The sequence below is a fragment of the Dicentrarchus labrax genome, unplaced genomic scaffold, assembly GCF_905237075.1.
Source record: "Dicentrarchus labrax unplaced genomic scaffold, dlabrax2021, whole genome shotgun sequence".
Taxonomy (NCBI): Eukaryota; Metazoa; Chordata; class Actinopteri; family Moronidae; genus Dicentrarchus; species Dicentrarchus labrax.
The window spans coordinates 7,697,253-7,722,561 of record NW_026136705.1 but is presented as its reverse complement, the minus strand read 5'-3'; the positions used below and the strand labels follow the sequence as shown (position 1 = coordinate 7,722,561).

Below are 25,309 nucleotides of genomic sequence, written 5' to 3'. Positions count from 1 at the left end.
TCTCAGTGAGTCCATCCAGGTCAACAAACTGAAGATTCTGTTACTGCATTGACTATTTCTTGCTTAAAATCTCTTCAGAAAGGGCGCCTGGTTGGCTCAGTCAGTAGAGCTGTTCACCCATATACACAGTGGCCTGGGCTCGAGTCCAACCTGTGTCCCCTTACTGCATGTCATCCTCCCTCTCCCCCCCACTTCAATTTTTTTTTAAAAAAAAAAAAAAAAAAAAATTTTAAAAAATTTTAAAAAAAAATTTTTAATTTTTTTTTAATTTAAAAAGGGGGGCCGGAGAACCACCCCACCCCCCGGCCCCCCCAAAAAAAAAAAAAAATCCTTTTTTTCCAAAAATCAATTTAAAAAAAAAAAAAAATTAAAAAAAACAAAAAAAAAAACTATATATAGGAGGCTCTCTTATTGACTGTAAATTGTGTCTCCTCTTATCTTCCTCCATCACCTGAGCTGTTGCAGTTCACTGTGGATTAAGAATGTGAGTATGAGTTTCTGTGACTTCAAAGCTGCAGTAGGGAACTTTTATAAATTAACATGCTTGCTGAAGCTGTCCCTACATCCTGACAGTAGTACATGAGACAGAATCACCTGGCATAAATGGAAAAAATCTGAACCAAAAAAAGATAGTAGATTGAGTCTCATTGCCAGGTTATATAATACCAAGGTTTTTAAATACTGAGACTCAACAGTTAACTATCGATATTTTTTCTCTGATTGGTTGTTTTCGTTCAAGCCCAGTGGATTCTTGCAAATGTCATTAGGAGCACTGGGAGAAGCCAGAGAAAGCTGGTTTTTCACAGATTATCTGTCTCGTGTACTACTGTCCGGATATAGTGAAAGTTTCAGCAATTATCACAAAAAGTTATTTTTATAAAAGTTACCTACTGCAGCTTTAGTATATTTTGTATGACATTTGCATTTTCCATGACAACAAAGAAGGAACACTTGACTCAGCTTATATTTTTATATACAGGAGGTAGGTGAATATGAAAGTCTCCATAGATGTCTTTAGTAATGATATTTATGCGTTTTAAAATGAAAACTGAATTTCAACAGTGAAAATAAATAATCTGCAGCTACAGTAGATGTTTGAGTCACAGGGATTGTTCCTTAACTGTGTGTCTGAAGTTAACTTTTCATGTGTGTGTTCTGTAGCGCCCACCAGAGGGGAGAAGTTGGAACAGGTTGTGTTTTCTGACTCTAGACATGCACAAGTCCTGAATGGAGGGCAGGCCGGCACCAATGATTCTCTGCAGTCCTGACAATCCAGAGGTTTGGTCATAATTAATAACAACTTAAACAGAAGTTTCCTGCAAGTCTTAATATTAATATAATAAGTTCTCTTTTTCACATTGTTATATTTTTTAACAGAGACTCAACCTTCCTGCAGTACATCCATGTTTTCCTTGACATAAAATGAGAAATTCTTCCACCTAGTCAGAGGGCTGACTGACAAGATGGAGAGCAGTGTAAGTAAGTAAACTGCATATTGAAGACAAAATCAACATTTGCTTATTTAGGCCTCTACGTTCTCCTCTGTGAGCTTTCACTCATTTCCAGCTAATGCTGAGATGTGGGCGAAATGGGCAGTTCACCAATTGGTTCAGGGTGTGTAGCATTTTGCAGCAATAAAGTCTGAGCTTTACTGCTCTCCTTCACAAGACGGTGCAAGCACAGAGTGTAAAAAAGGGCTATAGCGATCAAACTTTAGCTAGCTATTTAAACCAGGCTAAGGTAGCTCGGTTTCTAAAAACACCACAGAAAAACGTACAGTAAATATTATTAACAATATGTACAACGCTAGAGTGGCTAAAATAAGGATGAAGCCAATGTTACTGTCGTGCACAGACGTGCAGTGGCAGATATATGTCACACTACATTGTGCAAATAAATAATTCCTTTTAACATTAAATAAGTAGCAATAGTGACAAACTAAAGCTAACATGCTAATAATATTTCTCACAGCTACCTTCTTTAACACTGTTCATTTTCTTCAAACAGACCAGGATTCTGCACAGGTCTTTGGTAATATTTTGATTTGAATACTATTTTAAAAAGGTAGATCAGTTTTTTAATGAAATATTTACGGTTATATCTAAAACATGTTTTTACTTTTTTTTTTTAATTTATTGTCTTTAACTGATAGAGACAGCCAAAGGTAGAAAGAGAGAGGGGATGACACGCAGCAAAGGGCCACAGGTCGGACTCAAACCCTGGGCCACTGTAGCAAGGACTCAGCCTCAGTACATGGGTCGCCAGCTCTACCCACTGAGCTAACCGGGCAGAGGCAATATCTATACTGTTGTTTCCTATGTGTGTTTGGTATGTCTCATATCTATGTGTAGAAATATATTTGGAAATTAAACTGTAATTACCAGGATTTATGAATGTATTAAATACATAAATAAATCATCTCTTTTGCAATAATCCTCATTACCTTGCATTATTTTACCTGCTATGGCCTAGATTATAACCAGTCCACTCCTAGTTAACAGTTCAAATACATTTATATGGCCAACACAACCCATGAAATGGCACAAAGTGGTTACAGCTCCTTGGCACAGATTAGTTGTATTGCTCCTTAAAGAGTATTTCAACTGGTAGATGTAACTGGGTGAGCGGTCATTTTTAAAATGTAGCCCTCATGAGTGAAATCAAGTTATGTTAAGGCTGTTAGTGACCAGGTAAGAGCTGTAACTAGTTGTTGGCAATTGGAAACTGGATGTTACAGTATCACAGAAATCATTTTGGGGCAGAAAAGACCTTTCAGTGACAAGATCGGAGGTCTACTCACTTCTTGGCAAACTGTAAAAAAAAAAAAACTTGGTGGAGCTAGTGCCGTGCGTGCCTGGGACTGTGTCCTTGCTGCAGCGGTTATGGGTTTGAGTCCGACCTGTGGTCTAAATGCCATAGTGTTAGACATCAACTCGCTGTCCTGTTACTCACTGTCTGATGAGCCTCGATGGTTCAGCTGGTCCGAAGCTCTCCCCAAATAAACAGGCCTTTACAAAAGATTGTAAGTGGGGAAAACAACTTCATCAAACAGAACTAATATGACCAAAACCCGGCTGTTAAACACTGTATCTTCCACAGTTACTACTCTCAGTCACTAATCTCAGCACATCTGCCCTCATTAGAGGGTCCTTGAGACACCAGGTCACGTGATGCTGTGTGTTCTCTTTCATAGCATTTGTTTCGTGTCTCAATATGGGGAACGCCACCTGCCTGACCTCGTCAGAAGCTCAAATAACATTACGTCAGCCCTAATTGGCTGGCACTAATGACATCTATGTCAGGAGGGGATGGGACCCTCCTCTTATATAATAAGCTGACATAGTGTCATTCGTCATTCAAAAACCTTTTCTCGCTTCTCACAGAATCACAACAACTCACAGATAACTGTGCTATTGGGTGCTAAGCTAAACTGTCCATAGACACGGGTGCACAACTCGGCCACCGGGCGCTTAATTCCCAGCTGTATGGTTGCTTGCTAGTTAAGAAGAGTAGCAATACTCTTCACCGACTGCCCTGGGTTTAGAGTAGCAATACTTTTGCCCTACGGAAGTAGCACTACTTCTGTTAATAAGGTAGCAACAGGTAGCAATACCTGATAACAGGTAGCGTTAGCGGTTTAGCCCAAAACAGGTAGCAATACCTCCTGAAAAGTAGCCTTACTTTTCATACCTACGCTAGCTTGGAAAATAGCGATATTTTCGCCCCTTTTTGGCCAGTAGTTGCAAAAGCTTTTTAGCAAATTTACACCCCCGCTAACGTCTAAAGCCCACTAGCTAACCATGGCTACGGCTATTAATCCCAGTGAGGTCGGAAAAAACCTGAAGCTTTGTCCCTGCGGCAATAAAATATCTAGCTGGGACACTCATCCTGTGTGTGAGGCATGTCTGGGCTTACCCCATGCCCAGGCTGCCCTAACCCACATGTTGAGTATATCCACTGCGCTGCCTTCCCCCGTACGCTACTTCCCCGCCGGCTAGCCCGCCAGGTTAGCCTGTTGAGTGGAGATACGCTAATGTGTGAAGCAGCAGCAGCAGCGTCGCTGGGAGAAGTGGACATCTCCAAGGGCTTGGCCGTGACACCTGGATCGAGCTGGGCGGATACAGACCCCCAGCTCCTGGCCCCCACTTTCCCATCTCAAGAGACAGACGAGGGATGTGAGGGCTATGCCACTGCTCATGTCATCCTGGCGGGAGATATGGACGATTGTGGCGAGGAGTCCGTGGACTCTGAGCCGCTGTTGCCGGACGATGAAGATGACGAGTCCATCTTACTGGCTAACCCTCGCAGGGGTGCGAAGTCCTGCACTGCCGAGGTGGGTAACCAACCCCCTCCCGTCGTCTCCCCTGGATCTTGACAAGCAGGATATGTGCAAGCACGCAGCCACCAGGCTCGGCATCCCATGGCCTGCGATTCAAACGGAGGTTGTAAAATCTCGGTTTGACGGCAAGAAACTTCCGAAAGCGAAGGGGAAGCAAGTGCTGCCTATCTTCCCGGAGATACTCGACGAGATAGCGGTGACGTGGAAAGATAAGCCGTACAGCGGAAAACACAACATCATGGGAGCCTCCCTGCTGGATTGCGAGGGGATGGAGTCTCTTGAGAGCCATTCTGGACCTCCGTGCTCTAAACCACCATTTAAGAAAATACAATTCAGGTTGTTAACATGCTTCTCTGCTGCGGTTCGTGCATGCAGGGGACTGGTTCACATCAATCGACCTGAGTGATGCTTATTTCCACATACCCATTTATCCCCTAGACAGGAAGTATCTGAGATTCACTTTCCGGGGGATAGCCAACGAGTATGTGGTTCTGCTATTCGGTCTATCATTGAGCCCAAGAGTGTTTATAAAATGCATTGAGGCGACAATAGCTCCGCTCAGGGAGAGTCACATCAACGACTGGCTAGTGGCAGCCTCTTCCCGCCAGGAGGTGGCTGGCAACATGGAAGCTCTCAGGCGACACATGGTGAATCTGAGGTTTCAGATAAATGTGGAAAGATCATGATGACGCCTGTCCAATGCATAACTTTCATCGGGCTCACTGGATTCTGTCCATGCCAAGGCATTTTTATCCAGAGAGAGTGGATACTATGCAGAAAAGCCTAGCACTGTTCCGCAGGGGAAACACGGTTACCCTCAAACAATGCCAGAGGCTATTGGGTCTGATGGCCTCCTCTGTAGTGGCCATACCACTGGGACGCCTGTATATGAGAGCCGTCCAGCACTGGGTAGCCTCTCTGGGCCTAAATCCTCACCGCGATGGCCACCGTCGGGTGAGGGTGTCAGCAGACTGCTCTCTAGCACTTCGCCAGTGGAAGAGCCCAGGTTTCCTGACTCAAGGTGTTACCCTGGGAACCGTTCTGGCCAGGAAAGGGATCACCACAGATGCCTCTCTGGTGGGCTGGGGTGCCACTCACGAGGGGAGAACAGTGAATGTGAGATGGGACCTTCACATGCATTCTACCCACATAAATTGTCTGGAACTGCTGGCCGTTCACTTAGCCCTGAAACACTTCCTTCCTTGGTTGAGGGGTCATCATGTTTTGGGGAGGACGGACAATTCCACCGTGGTGGCGTACATTAACAGGTCCCCCAAGTTACACACACTGGCACACAGACTGATAGTTTGGAGCAGTGTACACCTGCAGTCTCTAAGAGCGACTCATGTACCAGGCATTCTGAATTACGGGGCAGATCTGTTATCCAGGGGAAAACCACTGTATGAAGACTGGAAGCTTCACCCCCAAGTGGTGAAACAGCTTTGGTTGCGATTTGGTCAGGCAACCGTGGATGTTTACGCAACAGTGGAGAATGGCCCATGAGTGGTTCAACTTTGATACAGTTGGACTCCCTCATAGTGTTATTGACACCATTCAGTGCGCCAGAGCCTCTTCAACTAGGATGTTATATGAGCATAAGTGGCGTGTGTTTGAGAGCTGGTCCTCAGAGTCACAAGCTGGGCCTTTTCAGTGTTCTGTAGCAGTGATTCTGTCATTTTTACAGGACCTTATTGCGAAAGGTAAAGCCTTCTCAACCATCAATGTGTACTTGTCAGCTATTTCTGCCTGCCATATTGGCTGTGATGGGCAGTCAGTGGGTCAACATCCTTTAGTGTGTCATTTCATGAACGGTGCATGGCGTTTATTGCCTACATCTAGACCACTGGCCCCTTCATGGGATCTTCCCACTGTGCTAGATGCTCTCTAAAGTTTAGAGAGCAAGTTTTCCCCCGGGAACGCTAAGGTCAGTCTTCAGCCTAACCTGGCCTTTATCCCAAAGGTTATGAACTCATGCTCCCCTATAGAACTGGTCGATTTTTATCCCCTGCCTTTCTCCTCTGAGGAGCACTGGCGTTTGCATACTCTGTGTCCGGTTTGTGCACTACAAATTTATTTGGGTAATCAGTTATTTTTTGTCTTAGGCAAAACCTCATATGGGTAAGCCTGTGTCCCAACAGTGTCTTTCCCACTGGATAGTAGGGGCTATTTTTCTAGCTTATGCTAGACAGGGCTCTAGCAACCTTGTGGGCTTTCTTTAAAGGGGTTTCCTTTGAAGAGGTGTGTGCAGCTGCATGCTGGGCCTCACGCCACACATTTGCTAGATTTTATAGGTTGGATGTAATGGCTCCAACTCTCTGGCACATTCAGTCCTCAGTGTGGGCTCTTCTCAGAGCGTGGCTCCCCCTTTGTGAAGTGCCACTGGGGACAGCCTTCTTTACAGGCATGTTTGGCAATCCGGGAGTCAGTATTCTTTTCCCATAGTCAGACACGAAACGAATGCTATGAAAAAAGAACTTAAGGTTATGAATATAACCCCGGTTCTCTGATTATAGATTATAGATTATATTCTGGACCTCCGTGCTCTAAACCACCATTTAAGAAAATACAATTCAGGTTGTTAACATGCTTCTCTGCTGCGGTTCGTGCATGCAGGGGACTGGTTCACATCAATCGACCTGAGTGATGCTTATTTCCACATACCCATTTATCCCCTAGACAGGAAGTATCTGAGATTCACTTTCCGGGGGATAGCCAACGAGTATGTGGTTCTGCTATTCGGTCTATCATTGAGCCCAAGGGTGTTTATAAAATGCATTGAGGCGACAATAGCTCCGCTCAGGGAGAGTCACATCAACGACTGGCTAGTGGCAGCCTCTTCCCGCCAGGAGGTGGCTGGCAACATGGAAGCTCTCAGGCGTCACATGGTGAATCTGAGGTTTCAGATAAATGTGGAAAAGATCATGATGACGCCTGTCCAATGCATAACTTTCATCGGGCTCACTGGATTCTGTCCATGCCAAGGCATTTTTATCCAGAGAGAGTGGATACTATGCAGAAAAGCCTAGCACTGTTCCGCAGGGGAAACACGGTTACCCTCAAACAATGCCAGAGGCTATTGGGTCTGATGGCCTCCTCTGTAGTGGCCATACCACTGGGACGCCTGTATATGAGAGCCGTCCAGCACTGGGTAGCCTCACTGGGCCTAAATCCTCACCGCGATGGCCACCGTCGGGTGAGGGTGTCAGCAGACTGCTCTCTAGCACTTCGCCAGTGGAAGAGCCCAGGTTTCCTGACTCAAGGTGTTACCCTGGGAACCGTTCTGGCCAGGAAAGGGATCACCACAGATGCCTCTCTGGTGGGCTGGGGTGCCACTCACGAGGGGAGAACAGTGAATGTGAGATGGGACCTTCACATGCATTCTACCCACATAAATTGTCTGGAACTGCTGGCCGTTCACTTAGCCCTGAAACACTTCCTTCCTTGGTTGAGGGGTCATCATGTTTTGGGGAGGACGGACAATTCCACCGTGGTGGCGTACATTAACAGGTCCCCCAAGTTACACACACTGGCACACAGACTGATAGTTTGGAGCAGTGTACACCTGCAGTCTCTAAGAGCGACTCATGTACCAGGCATTCTGAATTACGGGGCAGATCTGTTATCCAGGGGAAAACCACTGTATGAAGACTGGAAGCTTCACCCCCAAGTGGTGAAACAGCTTTGGTTGCGATTTGGTCAGGCAACCGTGGATGTTTACGCAACAGTGGAGAATGGCCCATGAGTGGCTCAACTTTGATACAGTTGGACTCCCTCATAGTGTTATTGACACCATTCAGTGCGCCAGAGCCTCTTCAACTAGGATGTTATATGAGCATAAGTGGCGTGTGTTTGAGAGCTGGTCCTCAGAGTCACAAGCTGGGCCTTTTCAGTGTTCTGTAGCAGTGATTCTGTCATTTTTACAGGACCTTATTGCGAAAGGTAAAGCCTTCTCAACCATCAATGTGTACTTGTCAGCTATTTCTGCCTGCCATATTGGCTGTGATGGGCAGTCAGTGGGTCAACATCCTTTAGTGTGTCATTTCATGAACGGTGCATGGCGTTTATTGCCTACATCTAGACCACTGGCCCCTTCATGGGATCTTCCCACTGTGCTAGATGCTCTCTAAAGTTTAGAGAGCAAAGTTTTCCCCGAAGGAACGCTTTTTTTTCTTTTTTTTTTAACTTTTTTTTAAGGTCAGTCTTCAGCCTAACCTGGCCTTTATCCCAAAGGTTATGAGCTCATGCTCCCCTATAGAACTGGTCGATTTTTATCCCCTGCCTTTCTCCTCTGAGGAGCACTGGCGTTTGCATACTCTGTGTCCGGTTTGTGCACTACAAATTTATTTGGTCCGGACCCAGGGTTTCAGACAGGGTAATCAGTTATTTTTTGTCCTGGGCAAAACCTCATGGGTAAGCCTGTGTCCAAACAGTGTCTTTCCCACTGGATAGTAGGGGCTATTTTTCTAGCTTATGCTAGACAGGGCTCTAGCAACCTTGTGGGCTCTCTTTAAAGGGGTTTCCTTTGAAGAGGTGTGTGCAGCTGCATGCTGGGCCTCACGCCACACATTTGCTAGATTTTATAGGTTGGATGTAATGGCTCCAACTCTCTGGCACATTCAGTCCTCAGTGTGGGCTCTTCTCAGAGCGTGGCTCCCCCTTTGTGAAGTGCCACTGGGGACAGTCTTCTTTACAGGCATGTTTGGCAATCCGGGAGTCAGTATTCTTTTCCCATAGTCAGACACGAAACGAATGCTATGAAAAAAGAACTTAAGGTTATGAATATAACCCCGGTTCTCTGATTAGCATGAGTGAGTGTCTCACCAGAGCACCCTCCTTGCTATAGAAGCGAGGAAGAGGTGAGCTTGTTTTGAATGACAAAATACACTATGTCAGCCTATTATACAGGAGGAGGGTCCCATCCCCTCCTGACATAGATGTCATTAGTGCCAGCCAATTAGGGCTGGCGTAATGTTATTTGAGCTTCTGACGAGGTCACTCAGGAGGCGCTCCCCATAATGAGACACTCACTCATGCTAATCAGAGAACTGGGGTTATATTTATAACCTTAAGTTTTAGCACCAAACCACTGCTAGGTGCTGCCAAACTGTTTACACTGAGGACATTATAAGAGCTTGCACGAAATGGCTCCAAATGTCCAAAAGACTGGGTGAGCTATAAGCTTATATTTGAAAGCTTATAGCTCACCCAGTCTTTCACAATTGAAATCAAGTCATTTCAAAGCAGAAAAAACATTTCAGTTACAAGGTAGGATCTGTAATCTGTTTTTTTTTAGTTGAAAATTGCAATTCAATTCATAGGACGTAGTGGCCTTTTGACCATCAGAATCAGAAACTTATTTGATCCCCAGAGGGAAATTGGTTGTGTTACAGTTGCTAAGCAAGACATTATAAGAAATAGTAATAAGAAGGTTAAAATATGTGCATTAAATTACATTATATAACAGCAATATATATTGAAGATAGAAAAAACATAAAATAAGAGTGAAAAAATAATAGTATATATAGAGTATATTACAACATATCGAAATAGAAAATAAGTCATTCAAAATATGTATATTTTATTCATATGTATATATATATATTTTTTTTTTTAGTCATCAAAATTAAGACTGTTTAACATTAACAAAAACTGAGAACATGTACTAATAAATAAATGTATTGTTTTTACTCCCTGACAAAGTTTTCCTACCAGTAAATTTACATTTATGAATTTGGAATTTGGCAAGTAAAATTATAAGATAATGCATGTATACACGAGTTCTGCACACCATCTTCAAGGAGACCAAACAATATATTTCTTCCAAAGCAAGGCATTAGCAAGGTCATTTTTATATTTTCCAAAAAGCACAAAGGTTTTTCCAGAAAGTCTTCACATATGGGCAATGCCAAAATAGTTGAACAAATAATAACAGTTTTCTTGACAGAAACTACAATGCACACAGGCTATCTCTTATCTTTAGCTGGAAGAATTTATGAATGAGTTTAAAATAAACTTTTAGTTAGTGATTAAGTATCTCTACTAAATCATCCACAACTTAAATCCAATATGAAATAACATATGGTTAGGAGGTCATATCTTTTTGGATAACGTTATATCTGTTATTAGCAGAATAACTGGAAAAACAACATTGTGTGATGCAGACCTTTGGATTTTTGGTACGACAGAAATTCCACTCCAACCAGCGGGTCCTTCTCTCGCGAGATCAGCGGTTGCTTAGCAACCTTCGTCAACAGCTCTATTGATGACTCTAACACCAATGCTACGATACCTATAAAGATTAACGAATTAGCTACATATCGACTTTCCAGTTAATAAAATGGAAGTAAGTAACGTTTTCCCTAATGGTTTGGTCTTAAAAGCTTTACAAGGCAACTTCATTTTGACGTTAGTTGAGCGTCATACTTTTAACGTAACGCTGGTTAAAGTGTAGCCATTTAATGTCGGCTAAATACTTGTAACTCGTCAGGTGTAACAATTAACGTTAGCATGTTTGCTAACGGTAATTTCACTACTGCTATCTGTATTCATTTACGGTAAGATACAGCGTCAAAGACAAAGTCATAACTTTAGAAAGGACCAGGTCAAGAGTAAGTAAGTAACGTTAAGTAAGCAACTTCCGGTTTAATAACTTTGATATCACATTAAATAAATGTGGGGTCTCCCTTTCAATTCAATTCAAACTTTTACACTATTTGCAATCAGTGTCACGACACTAAATAAATACATTTCATTAATTAAAAGAAGAAAAGAGTAGCACAAAGTTGTTGAAAACTTGCTGTCTGTGTTTGCATTATATTATTGTGTTTGTGTGTATAGAAGCAAGACATAATCATTAAACAAATAATAACAATAATAATTGATAATAATAATAATTTATATTATTACACTCCTAAAACAACACACAACAACAATCAAACTAAATTATTTTATTATTGTTTTAGTCTAAGCTCACTTATTTTGCTGCAGTCATTTCACATTTCATGGCTTCTCCCAGTAAATAATCTGTTTATGATTCAAATTCAAGGTATATTTTGGTTATAATTTAAATAAATAGAAATAAAGTACTTCTCTCTTAAAGATTTATATTTTAGGCATGAGTTGAGAAAGTGTATAGCGAGAGTCTCTACCCATCCTCTGTGACACTGAGAGCAGAGATAGCCAGATCTGTCTATGGCAAGGCTGTACATATTCAAGACTACTCTTAAATTAGATTTTTTTATTGTGCTCAGGTAATTTGCTAATCCGTATTGTCTTTTTAGGGCCAAATAACAATATAATTTACTCTGTGTTTTGGTTGTTTCTTTCCAATATGAAATATATATATATTTTAATATTAGAACAGAACTAGCAGCCAGGTCTAGATTGTTAAACTCATTCTCACTTTCTGGCTCTGCTGTGTGTTCAGGAGACAGGACCAGCAGGAGAGGATGCATTTGAGTCCTTGGAGGAGTTCCAGATGGTCCTCAATGAGCTGGTCGGGGACAAGAGTATGGACAAGGTCCGGGTGGAGTACGAGAAGTTAATCCGCGCGCTGAAGAAGTCCAGAGAGAATGAGAAGAGGCTAATGTCTAAATGCAGGGAGCTGAATGCAGAGATTGTGTCCACCTCGACTAAAGTCGCAGCCGCCCTGAAACTGTCCCAGGAAGATGAGACAACAATAGCTTCACTAAAGAGGGTATATTGCCAGAACATGAGAGGCTACAGTATAGGGTAGCATGTCTTATTTATTTGTTTGTTTATGCCCTGAGCATGGCGATTATCTTTAAATTGATGATTGATGAAGTATGTGGTGTTCGGTATATAAAGTCATATTTTATTGTGTGATTTGGGTGATGTTTGATAATTTTTCCTCCCTCAGCTCCTCAGATTCCATTAACTCAGAAAGGTTTTTACTCAGTTTTATTTGGTTTCACTGTAGGAGCTGGATAAAGCCTGGAAAATGGTTGACGCTGCTCATGATAAAGAGAAGAGGGACAAAGAGACCATTAGGAACTTAAACGAAGAAGTTGCCAACCTAATCAAAACGGCCGAACAACAAACTGGCTTTTCTATGAACCAAGATCAAAGGTAAACTGTTTGTCCCCCTCCCCATGCTCTTAATGTTTTATTGTAGACAAATACCAACTGTAAACTCTTTGTTTTCAGTGATCTACTAAAAATGAATGAGGAGTTAACTAAGGAGAGGGATCAGCTGCTGACAAACGTGGAGGGTCTGAGAGAAAAACTGAACAAGGCCACCGCAGTCCAGCAGGATATAGAGGCCCAGCGAGACACTGCCTTAGAGAATATTTCTCAGGTAAATAAGTGGCAAATTCTCATAGACAGTAGCCCCCCCTTAATATATTTCTGATGATGTTATATTTTCAAATCTCTGGTAGAGACATAAGTAGTTTCTGTCACACTGGAAATGATCTAATGAGGCTTTTATTTGTAGGGAGATTGATGTAACTGTGCCAGCAAGGCAGACATGAAGAGAAGTAGAGGGATATCAGGTTTTTAACATTACTTATGCTTTGCAATATTTTTACCATATCGGTGAGCCTGCAGATATTTGTTATAGTTTTGTATTTTTCCTTTGTTATATTATTTAGTTATTTGAATTCAGTTTAATATCTGGAGTGGTTTTGTTCATTTAAATTTTGCTTAAATTGTTTAAAAATGTTTAGTTTTAGTTTAGTTTTCTTTTAGTTTCAGAATTACTTTTTAGGGCAAGATTTAAGAAGTGCAGAATAGGTATTTCAATACAGTCCACAGTTTTTGATAGCATTTGGGGTTCCAATGGTCCCTAAGAAGAACACAAACTGCTGTGCTGTAGCCAATGGGAATCCTCACAAATGACCTGAAATGAAGTATAGCTGTGAGGCAAACTTGTTGCGTATGTCTGAATCCAGCTCCAGCAGGAGCTCCAGGTACAACAGAATGAGATTTCCCGGGAGATGAGGTTGAAGGAAAAGCTGGACAAGGAGGTGAAGCAGCTGCATATTGACATGGAGGCCAAGATGGGGGACGTCAAAGCTTTGAATCTGCAGGGCCAAAGGGCCAAAGAGGAGCAGCAGAGACTGGAGCAGCAGCTGAAAGAGCTCAAGGTGAGTGGACTCTGTGCTTTACTGTGGAAACCAACACCTAAAATATTTATCATCTTAGCTGAAAATATAGATGATTAATGGATATATACATCTATATATACATTTAGTTTTAGAAACCCATGTATTCAAAGGAACCAACACACAGATGCGTGAGAAATTAAACATAAAGCCAACTAATAGTAAGGTGTTGGGTTACCACAAGCCTCCAGAACAGCTAGCACCTTGCACAGAGTTGACAAGTCTGTGGAACTGTACTGGAGGTATGAACAGCATTCATTCAAAAGATATTCCCTCATTTGGTGTTTTGATGATAATGGTGGACAATGCGGGGTTGAGATCTGATGATTGCATGGGCCCTAGGAAAAGATGCACATCATTTTCATGCTCATAAAACTATTAAATAACCTCTCATGCAATGTATAATTAAATATATAAAGTGTAAGTCATTGTATGAATCTACAAACCAATGCGTATTCAACAAAACATCAGAAAACCTCTGTATTAAAACCAATATGCATCTAAAAACCACTCTGTATATTATTGTCACTGTATCTTTTATCATTTGGGGTAGTTAACCATAACGTTGTAAAACCATGCATATGTAATTGTGTGCTTAATAACTTACTGTTACTGTGCTGTTGCATGTAATGGACATCATTTCTGTCACAGATCTTGAATGAGCGATCCAGCAAGGAGCTGGAGCAGATGCAAGTGAAGAACACCAAACTGCAGCAGGAGTGTGAGCAGCTCTCATCAGTCAAAGAACGTCTCTCTCTGGAAAATCAGCAGGGCGCAAATGAGCTCAAGGTGAACGTTGGTCCACACACACACGCACCCCGACCAATAGAGACACACTTTGGCCTCTTTGTGTATGTTAGCATTGTTGGTGTGTGTGCCTGTGCATGCATGATTTTACATGTGAGTGGGATAGAGAGAGTGGTAAAGTGACAGAACTGCTTGTAAGGTCAAACTCTTGATGAGAGAGAGAGATAAGATAAAGCTGTTGATTGCAAAGACACACAACATCGAGTTGTAAGAGCTAATATTTGTCATTTTCCTAATGACACTCTTCTTTGGAAAACCTCCAAACTTTCTGAAACCTGTATTAGCATTGTGCACACAGAAAGAGTACAGTGTCGGGTTTGCATTCTGAGAATATTTTTTGTCATATTTTCTGAAATTGGTTGGTTTCATTCAGGCCCTGTGGAGTCTCTTAAATACCATTAGGAGCACCAGGAGGGGCCAGAGGAATTTTTTTCACAAATTATCCGTCTCATGTACTACTGTCAGGATATTGTGAAAGTTTCAGAAAATATGACAAAAAGTAATTTTTTATAAAGTTACGTACTGCAGCTTTTAACCCCGAAACATGCTCTCTTCTTATGAACCGTTTGCACTGATTTGCGGGGAAACCTATGCTATTATTTTGCATCAAACAAAATACATTTTGCCCCATTGTTTTTAACGGGATCATTCAAGCTTAGTTAGTCACTCCTCACTGATCTTTTATAGGCCTGATACAGTACATGGGTAAAGTTGATCAATTCTGAAAGTGATCCTATTATATCTCCCTAAACAGAAGTCATGGAACTTACATTTTTGTCAGTATTGTCTCAGATCTTCAGCAGTGGAGGGTACCTGATAATAGATGATATGATTCTTTTGAACCACAAGGGGGCACTGCTCTACATCATGTCAGAAACAGGTCTACTCTGAAACAGCTGTGTTAGGGCTGTGGTCAAAAAGACAGGCTGAATTTGAGCTACAACCCTCAGCACACAGTAACATCTGTTATCCACACTCCCTTTCCACTCATGGCTACTTCTGCCTAATGCTTAATTAAACTCCTCCCTTCCCACCTGTTAGATGAGAGAAGAGGAAGTGAACCAGATGCGTCAGGAGATTGCCAAACAAACAAAGATGAGAGAGACCATCCAGAAGAGGTTCCACCAGATGGAGGAGCAGAAAGCCGATGTGGATGTGCAGAAGGAGACACTCAAGGCTCAGATTGCTGGTCTGGAGAAAGGTACGGGAGCTTGTCATATTTTTTTATCATAGACGCAAAGTATACACGTGGAGACACACATGAACTATCATCTTCTCTATGTTCACAGTCTTTATCTCCCTCAGTGCTGCCCTGTCTCTGTCCCTGTGAGCTCATTCATGCAAGCTATATCTCTAATTGACTTTTGACCAGTTCAAACTATCCATATTTTTCTCCCTCCACAGATCTTGAATCTTCCCAAAAGCAAGTTGAAGCTGACAGGAAAGCCATAGATGAGCTGATCCGAGAGAGAGACATCTTAAATAAGGTATGCATTGCAGGGTACCATTCTTGCAATTCTTGGTAGTTGTGGTTATTTGTCTTGTTAACTGCAGTTTTTCTAATCAACATAAAATTATCTGTTGACTCTTACACAGTTTTGTAAACAACCATTCCTGCTTCTAAACTAGCTACAAATACATCAGAATTAACATATTCATGTTCCTGTATTTGTGTGTCTGATCTCATTCAATAGAACATGATCAAAGCTTCACAGTCAACTGAGAAACAGCAGAACCTTGTGAAGCTCCTTGAGCAGGACAAGAAGACCTTGGAGCACGAGATCAATGGCTACCGCCAGGAGGCCCAAAAGCAACGCAAGATCATCCAACAGCTGGAAAAAGAACGTGACCGCTATATCAACGAGACCAGCAACCTCATGCAGAAGGCAGGTTATGCAGGAGAGCTATTTTTTTGCATTTTATTATTTGGATTCATTTTAATATTACAAGATCATTTTGAGTCAACATTGGCCTGTCTGAGGGGAACCTTCCTCCCTTCCACAGGTGCAACAAAAAATGAGTGATGTCGAAGTAAGAGAGATGGAGATATTTGACTGGAGGAAGAAGGTCTCAGAAGCTGAGTGCAAGCTCAAACAGCAAGAGAACCTGCTGGAGTCCATTGTGTCTGAAAGGAACCTCTACAGCAAGAACCTCATCGAGGCTCAGGTACCGGTTCTTGTCATTCACAAAGCTGATATTCACGTGGTTAGTGAATTATTAGTAAAGTCATTTAGCCGCTGAGTCAGCTGTGGACTGCCAGTATGCATTACACCAACAGTTGCTATGAAATTGTTTGTTTATTATCTATGAATATTGAATGCATATCCTTTCACTGTCTATCTCTCTGCCTCAGGAAGAGATTACAGAAATGAAGAGGAAGATGAAGACCATGAACAACCAAGTCACCCGACTGAGAGATGAGATCACTGGGAAGGAGCTTGCCCTGGCCAAGGATCAGCAGGAACACAAGCGCTTAGAGAAGGATAACGAGGCCATCAAGGTACAGCAGCCTGTCTTAGCCTAACATTTTCTTTTTCTTAGGGCTATCTTTACTGTACATTACCAGCAAGACTTTTTATGCCTAATTTGTACCCATCTCTATGTCCTGCTACAGGGGGAGCTGCAGGTGGTGAAGCTCCAGCTTGAGGAAACAAAGCAACGTGTTGACAGTCAGAAAGCAGAACAGCAAAAACTGCAGAAGGTCATAGCCGACGCTGACGCTGAGCAGATCCAACAGAAGAAGCAACTGGAACAGGTAAAGAAAGAGAATAAGGTAGAGCCAAGATGGAGCAGAGAAAGAGGATGACAATGTATGTATCTTATTATTTAAAGGTGATCAGAGAGCGGGACAACCTGGGCAAACAGCTGCTACGCCGGAATGATGAGCGTGCACTGCTGTATGAGAAGATCAGGATCCAGCAATCAATCCTGAGCAAGGGGGACTTCCACTACAACCAGAGGATGGAAGACATCTGCCTGCTCAAGCTGGAGGTCAAGAGGCTCCGGCGCAAGAAAAGCATCCTGGACAAGACTGTGCCCAACACAGAGGACCTGAGGTAAAAGAGCGGTGCCTGGGCAGGAGGAGGAGAGGAGTTTGACAAAGGCAGTCATCATTGAATGACTAGGTGAAGAATCTGGAGTAGAGGAGGGCAGGATGGAGAAAGAATGAGGTGACCTACAAAGTGCAGTGTTTAGAGTAGAAGCATACGAGTCAAAGAAAGATGGAGCAAGGAGGAGAGACATCCAGAGTCAGAGGTAGGAAGGACCTCCTTAGAGTTTCTAGCTACTAAAACCATAGCAAACTCTTTTCTAAAACAATACAACATCTCTGTTTTACTACATCGGACTAAAATTACCTCGCAGCCAACTATGGGGAAAATTAAGTATATTAATTGTTAGAATCATTTACGTAATAACTACTTGTGTTGCAGGCGAGAGCTGTTCCACCTCCAGAGGGAGCTGCTGAGAGAGAGGACGAGGAGCAGCGTCCTTGAGGAACAGCTGAAGCCCATAAATATTCACCGCTGGAGACGACTGGAGGTGAAGGACTTGTTTAATAATCTGTCTGTGGATTGGCTTGAAGCTGTTACAGTCCTAGCCTATTGTATTGGTTTTTCTCTGCCTAAACATTTCCACTTCTGGTTTATGTGAGAGACCAGTCACACACTTCAAGAGGAAAATGGCAGAGCATTAATTCACATTAATTTACATTGTGTAAATGATCCTCCCTTGCAGGGCAGTGACCCCAGCAAATATGAACTCATCCAGAAGATTCAGTCCCTGCAGAAACGACTGATTGCCAAGACCCAAGAGCTTGAGGAGCGCGAACTCCTATTACAGGTAAACACTTGACACTCTCCTCAACACATGGATTAATAGTCTTGTCCTTATGAGGAAACGATGTGACTTCGTATATATAATATATACTGTGAAAATTTGTGTCATGAAAATGTAGTTTTATTTAAAAAAAAAGTAATTCCCTAAATCAGCTGGGCAGTAAAAAATAAATGTTTGAGTTACTCAAATAGGAGTAAATAGTGCAGAGACTATTTTATGCTCTATTTGGTGCTCTAGTGAGTATTGGTAGCAAAGGACACTGTATGTTGGACTGAGACAAAAAAAACCTACAGAGTGTGTGTTTATAGTGATGAAGATGATGTCACCCAGTTCAACAGTGTGTTCATTAAGTAAGAAGTTTACTTGCCCAAAGTAAATTTTAACTTGTCCTAATATGAACTGAGATGCTGAAAGTTGGCTGTGGTAAGAACAGCCAAGAGTGCCATGAAAGCAAGCTAAAGCAGAGTATCCCATAAAGGCTGACCAGCTACCTGTAATGAACCTGAGACACTGCGTCATTAAAAAAGGAGGAATAACACTGCAGTTAAATGTGTCAATAGTAGGCCTACTGGTAAAAGTACTGTCCTGTATTGTCAAGCAAACTCCTGAAAAATTACCTGGAATGGTACTGGAATTTTTTTTTCTTAAAAACAGTGGGAACCCTTGTGCTTCAGCTTATAAACCATAACTACTTCCACTAAAAACAGTGTGTTTAATTCTTTTTTACCACTTGAGATGCTAGATTTACTAGCCTGATGTGGCATTTTACATTTTACTTTCCTTCTACGTCCCCACCAAGGAAAAGGAGAAGCTGTATGTGGAGCTGAAGCACATTCTGGCCCGGCAGCCGGGTCCAGAAGCAGCCGAGCAGCTCCAGCGGTGCCAGTGGACCCTCAGAGAGAGAACTAAAAAGCTCAAGGTCATCCTACACTTCTTTCATTTCATGTGGTTTTTCTTGTCTTATTTTTGACTTTTCTTTGTCCTATTCTTTTTCTGTCCCTCACAATCCTCCATCCTCTTTCAGCCCCTGACAGTGTTGTCAAGTCCTGCAGTATTTACTTGTTCTACCAACTAAAATTCTTTCATCAAAGCTTTGTCCAACGAAGGCCTTCATCAGAATGTCCTGATATGTTTCTGATCTGATGGCTCTTGATGTTTTTAATTATGTAGAGCAAGTTGCTAAATACAGCATATTGCAAGCAAAAGTGCCAAACTTCCTGAGATCTGTGTCAATTTGTTCATCCTTTCAGTGACAAATATATTAAAGCCAAATGACCAGCACTGATACAACTCACTATTTAAATGTCCATAAGCATCTTAAAATGTGTAATAACATATTGTGAACGGGTGCAGTTGATTTCAGCTAAATCATGGTACCTGTTGCTTTCTCTAAGTTTTATGGCAAAATAATGTTTTTCTCCAATTTCACAGGCGTTGATAGCAGAGCTGAGAATGCTCGACTCCAAGATGAATGAGTACAAAAGTGAAAATCAAAGCTTAGCTAATGAGCTGGCAAACATTAAGAAGAAATACCTCTTTCAGAAGAAGCTTCACAGGTGAGGTTCATCTTTGTGTTACATCTTAGCAATCTTACACATGTTAAGGTCCAGTGTGTAACATTTAGGAGGGTCTATTGGCAGAAATGGAATATAACTTCCATAGGTATGTTTTCATTAGTGTATAATCACCTGACTATAACAATCATTGTGTTTTTATCTATAAAGGGAGGAGGAGGCTGCCATATTGCACCTCCATGTTTCTAGAGTAGCCTAGAACGGACAAACCAAACACTGACCTTTTGTGTTTTGTGGTTGCAATCTACAACCACTAGATGCCACTGAATCCTACACACTGGCCCTTTAACACTAGGTATTATTTATGGGTACAAAAGACACAATTTACCTTATGCATGGACCGTGAACTGTAGCAGTCAGAGATAGCTGTGTTAATTCTCTGATGTGCTGGAGCTCTGTGTGTCTCATCATCAGTGAGCAGAGGACCAAGACCAAGGTGGAGCACCTGGAACCTCTGCCCCAGCTGAGCAGCAAACCTCACTTCACTGGAGGAGGCTTCAGGATCGACAATCCTGTGAGAAGATAATGGCTCTTTTAAGGGAAATATTTATAATCCATTCAGAAATACCTATTACCACATAACTTGACAAAGGTCAAAGGTTTTCAAACACCCTGTATTTTACCACTAAACAATCAATCACCAAATAATGATCATTAAGGCTAATTTCATTTGTGCAAACAGAAGGGTGTCTGACACAGGACTGCTGTCATGTTCTAGGAAATATTTTTGATCAGTATATACATTATTAATCTTGAACAACACATTAAATCCCTATCATGTTCTCTTTCTTTCCAGCTTAGAGCATTTTCAAAATCAGTCTGTTGTCTCTCACTACTGAATGTTCAACAATCAGTCTCTCTCATCCCAAGCAGTGTACAGTAACTCTGCATCACAATCAAAAAATGGTAAAGCACAAAAGGAAACCTCAAAGCTGTTTTTTTTCCTGTACCTTCTATTAAGTACAAGTACTAATGTGTTGACACGCATCGTCAAACAGTCATTGTATGGTAATGTATAATTAGGCATCTTAGGCATATGATTGGCTCTAAGTGGGAGGAAGGAGGGCTAATCAAACAAAAGTGCAAACATTTGCAAGGAACCTTCCTGTCTTTTGAGGTCTAAACTACACTGTAATTCAATAAGTGAACTAAAAAAGATTGTTGAAATGGATTACATCAGTTGTTCATCAAGAATTCTTGATGAAGCAGCTTCATTTGTGACACTGATTTAGTTTGTATGTTAAAAAAATAATTCCTGATTTTACTTAAAAATTCTTGATGTCATCAGTTTCAACATTTTGGGGTTTCTACAGTGTAGGCTGTTTAAACAGTGCTACAGAAGAACATCATTTAGCATTGTGCTGTAAAAATACACACCCAGCAGCAACAGGTTCCTTCCCAACAAATTCCACATGACTCAATATTCAATATGCAGGACCACATTTTCTCAAATGAGAGGAGTCACCATGTAAAGCACGTACTGCATGTGTCTTATGCCTGTTAAGTAATGGGCCTGTGGGAAGGAAACTGTATTTATAAAAGCAAGCTCATTCTGCAGAAAAGATATTGCTGAGCAGACATACTGTCAAAAGCAGGGCTGGACTGGGACAAAAAATCGGCCCGGGCATTTTGAGCTGGCCCACCAGGTATTGATGGACGGCCACCTCCGCCATCATTACCTGCGGCTGCTTCGGATGCTGCTGCTGCTGAAGATGAAGCTAGCCACCAGCAAACATCTGTGTTATTTTAACACATTTGGCAGCATCTGCCTGAAGGGCTTGTCTCTTTTTAGCTCTAATTTTTTCCGCGCCTCCTTTCCGCTTCTTGCTGTTCTCCATTTTCGTGATCTCCTCTCTCCCTGTATGATTAATTGATTGACAGCTGAGGCCCAAGAGGGAGGGGGCATTGGCCCTCGGCTGTAATTGGTCCAGCCCAGAATCAATCATGACTAATGGTCCGATCTACCAGTTTTGTGTACCAATAGGTATCATGACTAATACCATTACTAATACTAGTACCATTAGTAAAAAAAAAAAGTCCCGGCCCAAAATCGCCAGTCCAGTGGTGGTCAAAACGATAGAGCTGCTGGTGATACATATGATAACTCATTACTGAACTGTATTAATAGGATGTCATGCGCATTGTAAAATTGTAATGATTCAGCATACTGCTGTTGAAATGTCTTCTATTGTTGAGGTTCTAAGGCCACACCACCAGCACAGGTCTGAGGTTAAGTTGCTTTTTCATTTGACCATTCAACCAGTTGCTCAGCTACTCAGTTAAATAAATCCTACACTTCAGTTCAATGTCCAAACATTCAGTTTCTCACTTGAATGCAAAAAAAATGAAAAGAAAAAACGAGAAGAGCATTTCTTGTTCTTCTCAATGAAAGTGTATTGATCCCTGATGCTTATGTTTCTCCACAGAGCCAGGCTAGATGAAGATATTTTAAAACCCTCTCAGAACTGGTACGGGCCTGTCACTTGCGTGTCTTTAGTTGTCTCATTGTGTAAACTGTGTCATTTGCTTTGTTTTTATCAACTTAAATCTTTTTTTTATCAACTTTTATCAACGTAAAGCACTTTAAGGGAACCGCATCAGAAAGGTACACTGTGAAAAAACTTTACTTTCCTTCGTTTACCAATAAGCACATATCTTAATATTTAATCCAAAAATCCTAAAACGTCCTGTTCAGAAACATTGTGACTGCAGTATGAAGAGATTTAATAAAGAGGTCATGTTTATTGTGGATTTTTTGTGGGTTTATCTGATATTTAAGACAAAACTTTGCACAGAATTTATTTCAAATGAGGTGGAAAAGCAAACCAGACAGATCAGGTTGGCCAGTTCCTGCAGCAGGACATATAAAAATCTCATCTGTTGTCATAAAATAATGATCTGGCCCCAGACAGCACACTTCAGGATTAAGGGACAACCAACAGTTCTCTGACTTTGATCATTATTATGTTAATTATGGGAATGATGAGTCTCTCTGCTGGCTGATTTAAAAAAGAATGAGAGAAAACCGGATAACAAACTGATTGGCTGAGCAAATTGAAGTAACAGATTAAACATTTCTCAATATAAAACTTTATCGTGCTCAGCAGTGTCAGGTATAATAGCTGGTAATGACCTTTCCCCACTCAGAGCCTCTTACAGTGTTCTTGTTGTATGCAGGGATGGAACGGGATATTTTCATTAAAATGATCTTGCAGTCACCTGAAGCAAACAGGCACAGACTGGATCAACTTTCTTTTTTCAACACACTCATCACACTGCATCAGTGCCCTCTACTGTTGAGCCACCATGGATGCAGGTCCACAGTCTCAGTAAGGCAGTGGTTCCCAGCCTTTTTCCTTATTGGACCCCTTTTCATTGAGTAAACTGATGATATGTTATATTCAATGAATTTACAATAACAATAACAGTAGAGAACAGCTGATAAACTACAATGAACTGCAGGAAGTCTGTGTAAAACCAGAGATTTGGATGAATTCTGAGCAGGTTATTTCCTGTGAATATTGATCACAGATGAGTCTGTATTATGTGTTTTTTTTTATTATCAGTCATACCTACTTAATACATAATTCTTTTTTGACAAATTCAAGGTTTTCTTCTGCCTGGTGCTTGGCCATTATTCTTTTATACTATTGTCTGTATCCTGTGAGATGTAGGCCTCTCCAAATTAAGAAGGCTTCTTGACCCCCTGTAAAGCCATGGCAACCTCTGGGGGTCCCGACCCACCAAGGTTGAGAACCACTACAGTAATGGGACATAGTGAGAGCACCTATAGGGGTCAAAAGTTAATGCTATATTCTCTGCATCACTTCTGATAACACTATCTTATTATGTAAAATGAGATATCACATGGCAAAGTTTAAATTACATCTCTTGAACAGGTGATTTACATGATGTCCCAGTAATCACCACTAGATGTCAGCAAAATACAGACTGACTAGACAAAAATGCATTCCAAATGGTTTACTTAGAGTAAATGGATGAAAATACGTGTTTTTACATTTTTTCATAAGTGTAGCAATGTGCTATATTTAGAATTGTGTATTGTTCATTAACAGGTTGAAGATGTAATCAGTGCATTCAGCTGTTGAGGTTTTTCGAAATTATGCAGCTGGCAGTGTTTAAAGACGACAGATATTCACATAATTTTTTGTATGCATATGTTCACCATGACCGATGTAAATGATGCTAAGATTTGAATCAAAATGCCACCGCAAATATAAAGAGGAATATACAGCACATCAAATATCAATGTGCAGCCATTGCCATAATAACCTTACTGGTATCATTCACAAAGATGTCTTGCTGTATTTACAGTAGTTATAGCTTATGAATGAATAATTTGCTCTTGTTAAAGATCCCAGACATGTATTAAGACATATACAAATAGTATGGTATGTTTTTTTCAATATGCAAAAATTTACAATTTTGACCTTAAAATCCTTCAAAAGTCATCTCCTCCTTCTGCCTCATTAAAACTTCCAGAATCTCTGAATATACATATAATATTGTTCATTTCTAAAGTTTTGCTGCTGGACACAAGATGTCTCCTACTTCACTGTTAAGTCCATTCTCAGTTCAATTTTGGCATCTTTTTATGTGGCAGAAGTAAAAGTTTGTTAACCTCAACATTTCTTTTGTTCTGGTTTAAGAATGATGAAGAACACAAATGGAGAACAATTGGATAGATGTTTTTTTTTCCTGAGAAACTATCATGATTTCCCAAATGTTGTGCAGATTTTTAGGCCTTCTATTATCTCAACTGGCTTCAAAAATAGTGCATTTAACTGCCGTAAATTAAAAAAAAAAAAATCTCCCCAGGGGAGCATGCCCCCCCTAGGTTTAGGCTAAGCCCTGAATGTTTACAACGTCTGGCTCCGCCCCTGTGTACGTGCACTGGTGGCTTAAAATTTCTACATCACACTGTACAAGTTGATACTGGACCAGGACTGACTTCCTAACTATTTGTGATGTCACAAATCAGATGTTCAATGAGCTCAGAGAAACTTTCCACTTTCAGCAGATGAATGTGAAAACATCCTTCTAGAGTCAAACTCTGCACAGACAGTATTCAAACAGCACACTGTAGGGACAGGAAGAAACTGATTGTTGATAGGAGTGGGGCTTTAAACTAAAATCATCAAAATCAGGCTGCCATACACTGTGTCCTACCCCCTCAAATAAAGCCGGTACAACTCTGGTTCAGGTCAAAGTTAATGTTCTCTCTGTCTTCCTCCCCTCTGCTGCTTGTGGAGTAACTCCTGTGCCAGCACAGTTACGGTGTAACCATGGCAACCAGCGGGCTTTGGGAGCCATGTTTCCGTAGTAATGGGAGGCCTCTGACGGGCCAGATCTCTTTTCTTCCTTTTCTCCCTTTTTCTTGTTGTGTGGGGAAAGAAGCAGCTGCTTGCAGAGACTATTGAAGTTGGTGTTTGTTGGTCATGATGTTTGTTTCACACTGATGATGATGAAATGAGTGAGTGAGAGGTTCTCTGATGCGAGAGGTTATCTTTTACAGTGTACAGCAGGTAGGCACAGCACCACCCGTATGCTGACGTCACATGTTCAGTGAATCTGAATCTGTCTGCAGCTTCTCTCTTTGTCTTCGC

The 25,309-nt window shown here is 41.4% G+C and overlaps 1 protein-coding gene, 1 long non-coding RNA gene and 2 pseudogenes across 2 annotated transcripts; all 4 read left to right on the top strand.

Moving 5' to 3' along the window:
- Window positions 1-431: 431 nt before the first annotated feature.
- LOC127364258 (uncharacterized) lies at window positions 432-1,473 on the top strand. The gene is made up of 3 exons (XR_007884996.1): window positions 432-484; window positions 1,162-1,278; window positions 1,378-1,473. It is a non-coding gene; the product is annotated as an uncharacterized LOC127364258 (long non-coding RNA).
- A 2,560-nt stretch (window positions 1,474-4,033) lies between these two features.
- On the top strand, window positions 4,034-5,842 carry LOC127364554 (uncharacterized; annotated as a pseudogene).
- A 611-nt stretch (window positions 5,843-6,453) lies between these two features.
- On the top strand, window positions 6,454-8,081 carry LOC127364553 (uncharacterized; annotated as a pseudogene).
- Window positions 8,082-10,580: 2,499 nt separating this feature from the next.
- Window positions 10,581-22,426, top strand: cfap58 (cilia and flagella associated protein 58). The gene is made up of 18 exons (XM_051401524.1): window positions 10,581-10,682; window positions 11,766-12,035; window positions 12,279-12,427; window positions 12,506-12,656; window positions 13,252-13,446; window positions 14,116-14,253; window positions 15,313-15,472; window positions 15,676-15,758; window positions 15,966-16,157; window positions 16,276-16,437; window positions 16,625-16,771; window positions 16,886-17,026; window positions 17,104-17,327; window positions 17,703-17,811; window positions 18,007-18,111; window positions 18,908-19,027; window positions 19,540-19,664; window positions 20,097-22,426. Exons 1-18 carry the CDS (start codon window positions 10,677-10,679, stop codon window positions 20,206-20,208), a joined length of 2,589 nt encoding a protein of 862 aa, XP_051257484.1. The 5' UTR covers window positions 10,581-10,676; the 3' UTR covers window positions 20,209-22,426.
- The last annotated feature ends 2,883 nt before the right edge of the window (window positions 22,427-25,309 follow it).

Bases quoted from the DNA above. Each gene is read 5' to 3' on its own strand.
- cfap58 (XM_051401524.1), top strand. The intron at 15,759-15,965 runs GTATGCATTGCA...CTCATTCAATAG, and splicing joins AGAGAGACATCTTAAATAAG to AACATGATCAAAGCTTCACA. The intron at 17,027-17,103 runs GTAAAGAAAGAG...TATTATTTAAAG, and splicing joins AGAAGAAGCAACTGGAACAG to GTGATCAGAGAGCGGGACAA.